Raw genomic sequence first — 15,499 nt, forward strand, 5'->3', positions numbered from 1 at the left:
CTGTCATTATTTTCTTTTAATAGGGTTTTATATCTTTCTTTGAAAGATATTTCCTACTCCGCAGATGCTAAAGACACAATCTATTTTTCTTCTAATATTTTATAGTTTTTGCCTTTACATTTAGATCTTTAATCCATCTGGAATTTATTTCTATATATTGTACAAGATAAAAATCTAACTTTATTTTTTCCAGATGGTTCTCAAATTTCCCAACATCATTTATATAAAATTGGTCAGTCTCTCCTCACTAGTTTGAAATGCCACTTTAGTCATAATCTAAATAGATCAGTTTTTTTAAAACCAGAACTTAAAACTAAATAAAATGAATTACAGTGGAGAACAAAGACAGGAAATACAGGCAAAAAATAGACATTAAGATAAAATTGTACACAAACTATTTAATGTACATAATATAATACAAATGTCATTCATAACAAAATAGTATAATTATAAATAATTCAGAGAAAATATTCTTATAAAATATCCTACTAAGAAAGATTCAGGAAATGGACACCCATAAAAATAAGACTGAAGGAGTTGATTATTCAAACAATGTTTAGAGTTACTCCGATCATGTGGAAAGTTATTTTAAGCTTAAAAGTTATCAACATCCTCCAGGTGCTTCATTTAACCCCAAATCAGATGTTTCTGAGAGTGGCAGAGAATGTCCATTAAGTAAAAAGCAAAGTCTGAAATTAGAAAAAAAAAAAAAAGTAATTGGCTCATCTGCTCCTATAATTCTGATTGTTTGTTTTTTCTCTTTCATCTCTGAGGCTCTCAATGTATGTCAGTATATACGTCACTTTTCTGTCACTGAAAAAGTGAAGGTGGATGGTGGCCCTGTGTTGTCCTTTCCCTCTTTTAACAGGGAGTTGAGAAGAGTCCCTGAAATAATAAGAGTCAGTGTGAAACTCTGAAACTTGAGTGGAAACCTTAAGGCATATGTACTGAAAGGTGTGCCTTCCCAGGGCTTTGAGAAGTTTCTATGAAATAACAAGTCAACAATATTATGGTAGTGAATGCTGATATTTCTGAGCCACATCTTTTGGTCTTAAAAGCTGAAGTGCTGCTCTATGTTAGTGGAACTACAACAGAGCCACCAGATGAATTTGTGTCACAATCTTCATTTTAGAAGACTAGAAAGATTGTTATCAGCCAATCCAGATTTCCATTTTCTTATGTTACTGGTTTCAGCTTAAATAAAAATTAATAAAATAATCAAAGAGACAGCTCACTAATCTTGCAATGTCAAGTCATGTCCTTAGAGACTTCTCTGGTAAGTAAAGAAAACCCACAAGATGGTTGTGAGCTGTTTTGACACAGCATCACTACAACATGCACACTGTGTTTTCTCACAAGTAGAATGGTACATTTTTAGGAAAGACATTTGACTGAGCTTTAACAAAGCAATTAAATAACAACAACGACAATAATAATAACAACAGCACCAATAACCACAAATAAGCCACTTTCTTCAATAGTTGGAGAGTGGCATGTTCCGTGTCTGGGGGTGGGGAAGCGATGTAGAGATAGGGTCTATATGGAATTATTCAGATGATCTGAGTCAGTTAGGTTATTACAAATCAAATGGAAGCAAGTCCCAGAATGTCAGATTATGGGAAGTAACTTCTGCGCAAGGCACTTACAGCAACCACTTGGATATGTTCGAACAGGACAGTATTTAGCAATCTACAATAATAACATACAATTAACTGAATAGATTTTTAACTTTTCCTTGGGGGCCCAAAGCACATAACCTGGATTTATGGGGATTTTGAAAAAAAAAAAAAAAAACCTTAATTCTTAATAGATTTTTTTTGACTATAAAAACAGTCCAAGAGAGTGGGTGTACTGGAAGTGAGGATAACAAGCACTGCCCTTAGCAGATTTTCCTGGAAAACCTTGCAGAGTACGTGTCTATTTTTGCCACCACTACTTGTCAAGACAGTTTTGGGTGTACTTTGCCTTCCTGGCCCTATAAGTAAAACTAGATTCTGGACTTTCTATTTGCCAGGCTCTTGGACAGGCTCTTGGAGGAGTACTAATTAAAAAAATACTTCACTTAAGTACTAGAAACCCATTCACAGAGCCAAGCCAAGTCTCAGATTCAAAAGCATTTTAAAAATATCCTTGCAACAGCCATACTACTTTATCTATTTTTAGAGGCCCCGTATTTGTTTTGCTGGAAGAAAAAAATTAAAACATAAAAAGTATGCCCACGAGCAAATCTGCAATAATAAGCAGCACATACATGTTGTGGAAGAAAACACTCAACATAAAACAGTCAACATAAAAACAGATTCTGCCGAGGCGTCTTTATAAATAGCACTTATTATTTTGCTTTCAATCGTGAAGTGTTTTAAATAACATGCCCTTAAAAGTTGTCAAATTCTTTATATCATGTAACTTCCTGATCTTCTCTTTCATAATATTATTATGGAAAATTATAAATGTAGTCCATTAGCTTCATGTGCAATTTAACAATCATCATATTGGTAAAATCGGAAACGCAAAGAAGAAAAGAAAGAGATAGAAATGTTATTAGGCAATGAAGAAGTTATTAATTGGAAAATATAAATTTTTCTGTATACAAACAAAGTTTGCCTATGAAACTTTTTATTAAATGTTCTGAACAGATAGGTCACACAGATTTATAGATCAAATTGTCCTAACTGCCTGTTGGAAGGTCACACTCAATTTAAGGCTGATAGCTTGTCCTAACTTCCAGTTCCTCAACATAGTAACAAGGAGGAATGTTGCTTTGAACCCTAAAAGAAGAATTTTGGAGCGGTTTGCCTCATATAATTACTGCTGTAAGGCCAGGTAAATTTTCACACTGTACCTTTAAAAGCAAAAATCATTTTAAAAGGTTCTGAATTGCCTTCATCTGGAAAGTGCAGAGGTGTATAAAGGGAAAGTACAACTGCTTCAATACTGGGGGACCACAGTCTTGATGCAGAGAAGAAAAGCAAATTTCCTTATTTCCATGATGCTGTGGCATTTTCTGACCCCCGTCCCTAATCAAGGGCTGTTGGCCATGAGTAGGGCACATGCAAGCTTCCAGCATCTTCCCAAGACCAAAGGCTGGCTCCAGCAGTGGCAGTTCAGAGGAACTACTACTGCCTGCGGACACCAGCAACTATGGTAACACTTAAAGGGCCTGAGATACTTTTATTCGCTGCTTCAGTGCTTTCCTGCATCAACCCACATAATTCCACTTGGCAATATAGAAAATGGGGAAGTGGAGTTCAGAAGAATCCTGACGAATACTGCAAATCATGTTGGGAGGGGGGATCTGTGACTTTGCTAGCCTTACCAGTCTTTCCTGCCTTGAAACCAGTAGATCTGTAAATGAAATGGCTTGCTGTAGATTTTGCGGTACCCAAGCCAAAGCAATAAAGTTTCTGTAAGAGCATATGTGCCAGGACAGAATACCACATCAGCCCAGAAAAAATGATTTTCCCAGGAAGGTCTGTGCAGCAATGAAGAGGGCTCTTGATGCCGTGACAGCTGGGCAGAGAATTCACTGCTTCCAACCCACAGTGAGGTAATTTTAAAGGCACTTTTCCCTTCATTTGTTCTGCATTCATGGAATGTACATTTTTTTTTTTTTTTTTAATGTCAGAGGGACACTGCAGAAAAGATCAGAGGAGATAGTCTGACAATAGAGCCGAAGTTCAAAGCTTCTCTATTTTCAGGTAACAGCCGCGACAGTTTGTCTGCATTAAATCTCTTGAGGGCATGTCACTGTAACCCTGTCCATAGCTTTTCAAACAGTTCAAGACAAACAAATCACTTAGTCGTGGAACAACTGTAATGTCTGATACCATCACACAGAAGTGGGAACGATAGCCACTAACCAAAGTTCTTTTCATTCCGTCAGAAAAAAAAAAAAAAATTCCTCAGCTTTGGTTTAAGATCATTCTGTATGTTGTTCTTTTGAAAGTTATTATATGCTGAGGTTAAAAAGAAAGCGAGAGAGAGGACGGTTGTGAGTGTAAGAACCAGTACATCAAAACTTCTAGCTGCATGCTGCTGTCGGTGACTGACTATGATGTTGGGGGGAAGTCTTCAGAGGTTACCAACGAGGCCTGTAAAGGAATAGCCAGGCCCTCCTTAGAACCCCCTCTCCCGTCTCCAGGCGAGACCCCAGTCTCAGCTGGTTCTCCTGGGCACCTGTGCCCTCCTTTCGGGCCTGCTGGCTTACTTCTCAAGGAAGTACGGACATCCAGGGCCAACACCATCAGGCGGTAGAGCTGTAACACCACCACAAGGAAATTCTTGGCTGCAAAGAACACCAGCATCTGGTTGACCACTTTGAAGTAGGTCATCAGTAGCAGGCGCACAACCAGGAAGGGACCGTCTTGTATGAAGACGCTGATTCCGATGTTCCACAGGTCAGCGCTGTACTGGCAAAAGAACTGTCTGGGGAACCCCCTCGTTGTCATGGACAAAGGACACACGACATGCTGCACTGAAAACACAAAGGAGACCACTTAACATCACCCTCTAAGACACAGAAGAGGAAGACAGACTGGAGTGGGGACAAGCCTTCAACAGTGGGTGCTATGCTAGTTCATGATCGGGATTGATTCTGTAATTTCACTCCGGGGCAAGCAGGTGAAACCACCCTGCCATTTCACATGCTTGGTCATTTTATATTCAAAATGGACCATCTGGTAGAAGTCCAATAAAACACATAAAAGAAAGCCAGTCCTCCAGTTTCTATCCACATAAAAAATTTCAGATCACCTTCAGGTCCTCATGTGAGGCAGAGCACAATTAACTAGACTAGAAAGGATAAAGAACAGAAGAAACCACCCTGTGTGTCTTTTAAACATTTTTTTATTGGGGTATAGCTGATTTGCATGTTGTATTAGTTTCAGGTTCACAGAAAAGTGAATCAGTTATACATAGACATATATGGATTCTTTTTTCCCCTATGAGTTATTACATAACATTGAGTAGACCTCTCTGTGCCATCTGGTAGGTCCCTGTTAGTTATCTATTCCATATATAGTAGTGTGTATGTGTTAATCCCATCCTCCCAGTTAATCCTGACCCCTACCCAGTTTTCCCTTTGGTAACATAAGTTTAATTTTGAAGTCTGTGAATTTATTTCTGTTTTATAAATAAGTTCTTTTGTATCATTTTTATTAGATTCCACATATAAGTGATCTCATCTAGTAATTGTCTTTCTCTGTATGATTTACTCCACTTAATATGATAATATCTAGGTCTACCCATATTGCTGCAAATGGCATTATTTTGTCCTTTATGGTCAAGTAATAGTACATTGTATGCATGTACTGCATCCTCTTTATCCATTCCTCAGAGGGAATGCCCATCACCTTGTCTGTCTTTGAAGTCTGCAGCTAGGGAGGCAGCACGACACGGTGCTCTTGGCCTCAAGTCAGGAGCCTGGCTGCCTCTCTTGGTGTCTTCATTTTTTAATAGCAAGATACTGGCCAAAGTACTTAACCTGCCTGAGCCTCAGTTTCCTCCCTTGAAAACAGGAGAACAACAATATCTATGAGGTGAGAGCCCCTCACTCACTGACTCTTTGTGTTTCCATCAGACCATCACCCCCAGTGGCTGTCTCCTTTCTTGCTGTCTTCCCCTTATGGTAATGTGTGGCTTACCTGGCTGCTAAATTTGGGGGATGAAGCAGAGTGTATGTGGCCCAGATCCTCTGCATCCTCTCATTAGGATCTACCTATTTACTAAGTGACTCACGAGGCCTTCTATATAAAGTATGTTGTGAAAATTAAGTGCTTATGTTCAAACTCAAACTTAAGTCTTGTCAAACATATTTCTCTAATGGTGGTGCAAAAAAAGGCCCAAATAAATGCCACTGTTATTTTATTTTGTCTAATTCTTTATGGTTTTGTTTCACAGTTTACAAGAAAGACTGGATATAATTATTGATTTTCCAGTTGAACAAAAGGAGGTCCAATCAACAAGTGAACCTTTTTGTTTTAATTTCTAAAATGTAAATTTAATTCAAGGTCAAGGGCAGAAAAAAATCCTTTTATAATAGTGAAGTCTTCCATTTGGAGTTTTCAAACAAAGAATGCCTTCATCTATTGGAGCCTGCAAGTATTATGAAGCTGCTTTGAGATGGGTGCACATAATGTACTGTTTGTTGGAAAATACAATAGCGATTTAGTGAGAAGTAACATTTGGTCTTTGTTTTTCAAACAGCTGCATGACATTATCACCCCTGAAAGTTTACAATTTTTTTTTTCTTAAAAATTGTCTAAGCAAGGCTATAAACCAGAAGATATGGGAGGGTGAGCACCCGCAGAGCCAATGACAAGAGAAAAATCAACATAAGATCAATAATAGCCTTTCCCAAGAAGTTAGGGTCAGGAAATGACTCTCCAGAGGACCTCCTAAAAGTATTATTTGACATCTAAAGTGATAGTGCCTGATATCCTGTCAGAAGACACCAGCTAATCAATGCCTATAGAGTACCTTCTAGGACACATTACTACAAAATCAGTGTGAGTAAGTGAGGAGTGTGTGTGTGTGTGTGTGTGTGTGTGTGTGTGTGTGTGATTGGCATGAACTTGTTGGCAATTACTAACTAGCAATTAGGTTTAAAGTAGTCCTCAAAAGTCACAGCCACTCTTTCCACCTATTCTGTTGACAATTTTGTTTTGGAAAGTGGATGCTAAAGTCTAAAGTAGTCCCTGAAACCTCTGGGCCTATCAAAGTGAACCCCAAAAAAGATGCATAAAAAAATTAAATGTCCCTGAACCAACTAATTCCAACCCCAAGGCTACCAAGTAGGGTAACACAAAAATGAAGTCAGATGTAAGGAAAATGTAACTACTAAATTAGAGTCAAGAAATAACTTCCAGAGGACCTTCTAACAGTATTATTTGACATCTAAAGTGATAGTGCCTGATATCCTGTCAGAGGACACCAGTTGATCAATGGCTATGGAGTACCTTCTAGGATACATTACAATAAAATCTGTGTGTGTGTGTGTGTGTGTGTGTGTGTGTGTGTGTGTGTGAGTGAGTGTTACAAACTTGTTGGCAATTATTAACTAGTAATTAGGCTTAGGGTATTCCTAAAAAGTCACAGCCACTCTTTCCATCTATTCTGTTAATATTTTTCTTTCAGAAAGATGCTAAGGTCTAAAGTGGTCTCTGAACCTCTGGGCCTATCAAAGTGAACCAAAATAAGATGCAGAAAAAAAATTAAATATCCTTGTACCAGGATTAATTCCAACTCTGAGGCCACCAAGTAGGGTAACATAAAAATGGAGTCAGAATTAAGAAAAATGTAACTACTAAATCCTAGCAGTTCTTCAGAGTAGGATGGCTTCCAGGAGAATTTCCAAATCAAAATCCAGGGCTCCTCCAAGTTGTGGGTTAACTCCAGGGGCAATGCAGGCCAGTGGAACCTTCTGGGGTAGGAAAACCATTCTATATTTATGCCATCTGATATAATAGCCATATGCGGCCATTGAGCTGACTGGTGTGACTGAGGAACTGAACTTTTCATTTTACTTAACTTTACTTAATTTTAATTTTAACAGCCACATGTGGGTACTGTACTGGGTAATGCAGCTCTAGACCATTGCTGGTATGGAATGCCTGGGAACTGTTTACTTTTTTCAGGCATGGGGGTTTCTTCCTTTATTAAAATAAGCTCAAGGGAATGGTAAGGACCACTCTGAAGAAAACCTAATTTTCCATGTGACCCTGAAACTGCTCTTATTCCCTTTGAAGTTCTAATAAAAGGGTCTCATGAAGGGATGAAAATGACCCCTTAAAATAATCATATTAAGAGATAGCATTTATATGCCAGCAACTGTGCTAATAAGCACATGACAGACTATGTCTTACTTTGTCGTCACAAGAACCCTCCACAATAATTATCATACCCATTTCATGGGTGGAAAAACTGAGGCACAGGTGTGTTAACTACTTGGCAGAAGGTTTTTCAGATCGCAAGTGATGGACCCACTGAATGAAAGGTCTTACAGCTGTGTTCTTATCCTCTCAACTCTCTTGGGCTTACCCTGTGGATCTACTCATGGCTTTCCTAAGTTTCAATATACTTTTCCTCTAAACTAAGCTTGAACTAACATGGAGATATCAAAGTGATAAAAAAGGATAATTCTCTCCTCCTTAGCATCATTCCAGCTATAATTTTGTTCCTTTGAGCAAACATCAGACACTTACCTGCCAGGTCCAGGGGAAACTGCAGCATGCTCCAGGTCCATATAATAAGGATGGCGTAGACCAGGGCAGGGCTCTTCCTTAAATGCAGACAAAACTTTAAATCAGTGATAAAAACATAAGATCACATGCAGAAAAGAGAAATCCTCTTTTTTCCCCCTCATATTTGACTATCATAATAAACCTCTTGAGAGTTGTCAAAATATCTTGATGATATAAGACATCCATGAAAAATCCATGCCCAATTATAATGAAATAATCGAAAATAAGTTTTAAAAAATCTGAGACCTAAAACTCAACTTGCACATGTGCCAACATCTGTGTGAATTATGGCAAAGACACTTGGTTCCACATTGCTATATTTAGTATTACAAAATTATGGAGACATTATGGGAGGGAAATACTAGGACAAAAGTTAGACATTAACCTGGAAATTCAGAGGGCTGGTTTCAAGAATTTTCAAGGGGAAAATGTGAAAATTTTTCCAAAATCCCAAGACTCTAACTTAAGAATACATCTCAAAAGGGCTAGATGAGCTTAGCATGTAAGCTTAGCATGTAAGAGAAAGCACGCCTCAGTTGGAAAAAAATGTAGGGAGATAAATCCAATAATCAAAGATTTATACCAGGTACTAGGATGTAAGTCAAGGGATATGATTCTTTCATTCACCATTGTATACTTAGTGCCTACAACAGTGCCTGGCAAATAATAGGCACTCAACAGATATACTTGTGGAAGGAATTGTTGAACGTACAAAAGAAGAACTCATACTTAGAAAATATGTCATAGACCTGGGAGAATGGTCTCAAAGACTAAAGCCAGAAAGAACAGAGGTTACAAAAATATAAAGGATATTAAAGAAGTGTCAAAGTCACTTTTTTATTAAAGTATACTTGATTTACAATGTTCTATCAGTTTCTGCTATACAGCAAGATGACCCAGTCATATTCATATATGACATATATCCATATATATATATACACACACACACACACATTATTTTTCTCATATTCCATCATGTTCTATCACAAGTGATTCGATATAGTTTCCTGTGCTATATGGCAGAACCTCATTGCTTGTCCATTCTAAATGTAATACTGCATCTACTAACCCCAAACTTACAAAGTCACTTTTTTTTTAAGCAAAAACACAAAGGAAGTTATCAGTTTGAGGTTAGTGGTGTAATAACAGACTTTGTTGCCAACTTCTCTGTCAAGAGGGATTTTTCAGATTGGAGAGGGATAGAAAAACATTGTGGAAGAGTAATTGAAACCAAACTAAATGAGGTGATTGTAGGGTTATCTTTAAATGTTTCAAGTATTGAGGCCCTGAAAAATTAGATCTCAAGACTCTGAGAGAATTTTGTAAATGAGATTTTTAAACCATCATTATCTGTCCTTGGCACTTAATGGTGAAGACAAGATTGGTGACAAACAAAACAAAACAGAACAAAACCTGAAGTCTTAATTTTCAAAATGAAGCAGAAGTATGTCTTAATCTCTAAAATGCACATTCACTATTAATCCCTAGTTATTTGAAAGATTTCTGAGGGCCCTTATGGAAGGAGACAGTAATAATCAAGAATTAGCACAGGTTCTCTGAAAACAACAGCACTCAGCTAAGATGATTTTTTCTCTCTCTCCCTTCCTCACTTACTCTTTCTCTCTTTCTTTTTAATAGAGTTACGATTACAAAGCAGGTAATGATACATAAATTAATAATAGACATTTGGATTTACACAAGGCTCATGAAAAAGCCTCCCACAGTGTTCGTATTAGCAAAATTAAGAAATGTTCTGTATAAGAGTACAGTTTGGTGGATTCCTAACTGTAAATGACTACCCAAAGGGAGCTTCCCAATGGGTCCCTGCAGGCTGTGCCTTCAATTCTGTTCTAATTCACATTTCATCAAGGAGTTGGTTGCCAGCATTGATGGAAGGCTTCTTACATGCACATGATCTGTGAAAGTTGGATGTAAAACAGGTACCCCTGAAGATAGTTAGGATCCCAAAAGATCATGACAGGATGTGACTGGATGACCTAGAGTAGGCTAGAAGTGGTAGCACTTCACAGCAGCAACCATTAAAAAGGCTCAAGGATTTTCCCTATTATCTAATTAAGAGTCTGCAGTCAGTGTGACACGATTTATGATCATCTAAAAGCAAATGCTGGAGTTCATGCTATGGCTCAACAGGATCAGCAGCCTCTTAGAAGCACTGGGACACTGGCTTGATTCCCAGCCGGCTTAGGTCACAACTGCGGCTGGAATATGATCCCTGGCCTGGGAACTCCATATGCTGTGGGGTAGCCAAAAAATTAATTAATTAATTAATTAATTAATTAAAAAAATAAAATAAAATGCAATCATAGGTCGCTTCCCAAGAAGTATAAAGTCTAGAATTTTAAGTGAAAATGCCTCAGTAATGCAGTCTATCACTTTTCCCTCTGAAATGTCAATGTCTGTATAGAGTAGACCTTCAGTAAGTGCCTGAATTTTTAAATAATCTTACCTGCAGTTTCTGAGCACATCTTATGTGCCAGGCAGTTTTCTAAGTATTTAGCTCTGTGATCACACTTAATCTTCATACCAGTTCTACAAAATAGGTTCACTTATTATCCCTATTTGACCAGTTAGGAAACTGAGGCACAGTGAGTTGGAGAAACTTATCTAAAGTAATGTGGATATGGGAGTTCCTGTTGTGGCTTAGCATGTTCTGAACCTGACTAGTATTCATGAGGATGCAGGTTTTATCCCTGGCCTCACTCAGTGGGTTAAGGATCTGGCATTGCTGTGATCTGTGGTGGAGGTTGCAGACACAGCTTGGATGTGGCGTTGCTGTGGCTGTGGTGTAGGCCAGCAGCTGAAGTTTGATTCAACCCCTAGCCTGGGAACTTCCATATGCCACAGGTGAGGCCCTAAAAAAGCAAAAATAAACAAACAAAACAAAAGTAATGTGAAAGTAATGTGGTTATAAGTGTTGGGGGCAGAACTAAAAACTAGACAGCTGATTTAGGCATCCACCCTTTAAAAAATTTTATTGGAGTGTAGTTGACTTACAATGTTGTATTAGTTTCAGCTATACAGCAAAATGATTCAGTTATACATATATATGTATCCATTCTTTTTTCCCATAGCATCCACCCTTTTAACCTTACATGACACTATTTCCATGAAGGAAATGGAAAGTTTTAACCCTGCTCTATGCTGCAGTGTTCAGAGTATATCTGAAATATCTTTTTTTCTAAAACATGTTTTAGAAGACACATTTAAAATACTCTTGGTCCAGAAGAGAGAGACTAGGACGGTAAGAGAACTCAGAGCCATGTTACATGTGAAATAGTTCAAGAAACTAAAACCTAGATAAGATTCTTTAAAAACTTTTATACATCTAAAAGATTATCACGTGGAAAAGGAATTAAACTTAGGTCTTGTGACTTCAGAGGGCCAATTCAGGTTCAAAGCGTTTTAGTTGCACCTATGAGAATCCAAATTTCATCACAATAGAGGAAAGTACATTCTAATAATATTAGCTCAAAATAGAACGAGTTGCCCCTGGGGTTAGTGTATTCTCTATTAGTGAAACTTTTCAAAGAAAGTCTGGACAAGAACTTATGGAGAAATTCTGGAGAGGATTTTGCAACAGATGTAAAATAGATTTTTCAATAGATGGCCACTTTTGAAGTCTCTTCTAATCTCAGACTTCAATAATTCTCCCAAAAACTCATGTGCATTTTGTCTGCAAGGCAGCAGAAAGAAGTGGCAAAGCATGAGCTCTGGTACTAGGTTGCCAGAGTTCAAATACCAGCTCTAATCCTCACCAGAGAGATAGGATGTGGTTCATTTACCAGCTACATGAATATGAACAGGTAATTTAATACCAATGTGTTTTGGTTTACCCACCTTCAATGAGGATGACAATAATAATAGATATTGGATTTTATGATAGTTTTATTAAGTATGCTCTTTAAATATGTTAAACCTATAAAGCTCTTAGAACAGCACTTGATAAAAGCTAAGTATGGTCAACCACTACAAGTTATTATTTTTATTCCCATGTAACCTTAAGACTTTCACAACTTCTCTTGCTTGTCACTGTTCAGCTTATAAAATTGTGATAATGAGAGTAACTACCTTATAGTTTAGTTGTAAAAACTAAATAACTTCACAACCAAAACCCTTAAAATATTACTTGGAACACAGAAAAAGTCAAATAAACATCCACTACTACCATGAGTAGTAGTAGTGGTATTTTTATTTTTATTTTGTGAGCATACTTCTTAAACTCTTTTTTTAAATTCATTACTATGTAAAATATGGATAAGAACTAAACTGACCTTAGCCCTAAATAAGTGAAATTTTAACCCTGACTACACACAATATGAGAGAATGTGGATATTGAGAATAGTACAATTATCAAAAATAACTTTGGAAAATATGGTCAGAAATCTTTGGAGCAGACAAATTGTATTACTAATTCAGACAGTAAAATTTACTCAGGAAGGCTAAACATGGAAATACAAAGAAATAACTGAGCTTAAATGGCAGACACTCCAAATTTGCAAAGGAATTCTGCAGTGAGTTTATCCAACATAGTCTATTATGTAACTGTCTTACCCAACTGTCTTGTCCCATTTCCTCACGTGTAATCCGTCTTCATAAACGTCAGCTGAGAAGCATGTAAGCAGACAGTGGACTATATTCATAAAGAGACAAAAGATCTTTTGAAGTATAATTATAGATGTGAGTATCATTTCTCTACTTGGAAAACTGGAAAGATAAAAGACTGGCACTTGGTAAATCAGTGCACCAAATCTATTGGGTGAAAAAGTAAAAATAAAGTTATGCATTGCTAACTTGCCTACTTCTTTTTGGAAGTGTAAATATTTCTGTAAACAGGAGATAATCAGTGGATAGAATTGCTCTAGCTTTTTAAAAAGCATCTGACAAATCTCTTCAGAGGAGGGAAAAAATAAAGGAGAGAGAGAAAAAGAAAGAAAATGGAGTATTAATCTAACCTGGAAGAAATGTTTCACCAAGCTAAAAGAACTAAATTAAAAGAAAACACAATGCAGTCACAGAAAAACTCTCCTTTGTTTGGTCATATATTCACAGTGAAGTAATGGTGGCACTACAAGAACATTTTGCCAAATGTGTTTTTTCTTTTAAATAAATTATATATGTCCAAAAAAAAAAAAAAAGAGAGAGAGAGAGAGAGAGAGAGTGCACAGAGTAGTCCCCAAAGGTGTAAATAACCACTTAACTCTTCGTGGTGATTACTTGAAATTCAGACTTGTTCAAAAGGTTGTAGGGGGGTTCCCATTGTGGCTCAACAGGTTATTAACCTGACTAGTATCCATGAGGATGTGGATTCGATCCCTGGCCTTGCTCAGTGGGTTAAGGATCTGGCATTGCCACAAGCTGCAGTGTAGGTTGCAGATGCAGCTTGGATCTGGCATTGCTGTGGCTGTGGCACAGGCTGGCAGCTGCAGCTCTGACTCAACCCCTATCCTGGAAACTTCCATATGCCACAGGAGCGACGATTAAAAAAAAAAAAATGTAGGGTGGCTGTGGCAGAATGAAATGGTCAGCAAATCCTCTCCTCAGCAAACATACATAACACTGGACAAAGTGTCAAAAACAAGCACTTCAAATCTTTGGAAATAAACTAAAGGCAAGTAACAAATTGAATAACACGTATTCATGAAAAGCTGGTGGAACTTCAGTTAAGAACAGTGAGAGTCTAAAGCATTCTTGACCATGGGATGATCCCCTATACTTCCAACCTGGCTATGTCAAAGAAAAATTGCACAGATGGTTAAATAGGCAATGAAGACTTTATTCAAGATTGTTATAATAAGGGAGAGCTACTGAATTCACACCCACTGAAACAAAAGGCAAAAGAATCTTTAAACACTGCAATCAGCTAATGCAAAAGTACTAGAGGATGTTAGAGAGGGAAGTTGATCAATGTGATGAGGCCATCTGTGTTTGCTAATTGGCACTGATCCTATAATCCCAAACAGACTGAGGTATAGGGATGCCACCTTTTTTAATGATCATATTTCAAAGGGATGGCTCTTACATCCTTGAAAAAGATAATGCCCTCTCAGCAAGTCTTGCTGGGAAACCTGGACAGTGGCATCCAAATCAATGAAACTAGAACACACCCTCACACCATGCACAAAAATAAACTCAAAATGGCTGAAAAACTTAAATATAAGGCAAGACAACATCAAACTCCTGGAAGAGAACGTAGGCAAAACATTCTCTGACATTAACCTTACAAATGTTTTCTCAGGCCAGTCTCCCAAAGCAATAGAAATAAAAGCAAAAATAAACTAACGGGATCTAATCAAACTGACAAGCTTTTGCACAGCAAAGGAAACCAAAAGAAACCAAAAAGAAAACAAAAAGACAACTTTCAGAATGGGAGAAAATACTTTGAAATGATGCAACTCACAAGGGCTTAATCTCTAGAATATACAAGCAACTTACACAACTCAACAGTAAAAAGGCCAACAACCCATTGGAAAAATGGGCAAAAGACCTGAGTAGACATTTCTCCAAGGAAGATATACAGATGGCCATCAAGCACTTGAAACAATGCTCAACATCCCTGACTATTAGAGGAATGCAAATCAAAACTACCATGAGATACCACCTCACACCAGTCAGAATGGCCATCATTACTAAGTCCACAAAGAACAAGTGCTGGAGGGAGTGTGGAGAAAAGGGAATCCTCCTGCACTGTTGGGGGGAATGTAAGCTGGTACAACCCCTATGGAGAACAGTATGGAGGTACCTTAGAAAACTATACATAGAACTACCATATGACCCAGCAATCCCACTCTTGGGCATATAGCCGGACAAAACTTTCCTTGAAAAAGACACATGCACCCACATGTTCCTTGCAGCACTATTCACAATAGCCAGGACATGGAAACAACCCAAATGTCCATCGACAGATGATTGGATTAGGAAGAAGTGGTATATATACACAATGGACTACTACTCAGCCATAAAAAAGAATGACATAATGCCATTTGCAGCAACATGGGTGGAACTAGAGACTCTCATACTGAATGAAGTAAGTCAGAAAGGGAAAGACAAATACCATATGACGTCACTTATATCTGGAATCTAATATATGACACAAATGAACCTTTCCACAGAAACTTGGACTTGGAGAATAGACTTGTGGTTGCCAAGGGGAAGGGGGAGGGACTGGGAGCTTGGGGTTAATAGATGCAGACTATTGCCTTTGGAATGGATTAGCAATGAGATCCTGCTGTGTAGCACTG

General features: G+C 37.8%; 1 protein-coding gene across 7 annotated transcripts in view; it reads right to left on the reverse strand.

Moving 5' to 3' along the window:
• Window positions 1–383: 383 nt before the first annotated feature.
• TMEM26 (transmembrane protein 26) overlaps window positions 384–15,499 on the reverse strand; it is a 47,536-nt gene continuing 32,420 nt past the window's right edge. For 3 of the 7 annotated variants that reach the window (XR_014825599.1, XM_084992960.1, XM_084992959.1), the window contains 2 exons: window positions 8,202–8,278; window positions 384–4,474 (listed from right to left, as the gene is read on the reverse strand). Coding sequence is in view for 4 of the 7 variants with exons in the window: in XM_084992960.1 (XP_084849086.1) it covers window positions 4,050–4,474; window positions 8,202–8,278 (502 nt within the window). In the remaining 3 variants the exon portion in view is untranslated. 7 annotated transcript variants of the gene reach the window in all.

Source organism: Sus scrofa, chromosome 14 (assembly GCF_054392235.1).
Source record: "Sus scrofa isolate SSC_HxYL_T2T_F1_AM1 chromosome 14, Sscrofa_HxYL_maternal_Yorkshire_Landrace_v2.0, whole genome shotgun sequence".
In the NCBI taxonomy this organism is placed as follows: Eukaryota; Metazoa; Chordata; class Mammalia; order Artiodactyla; family Suidae; genus Sus; species Sus scrofa.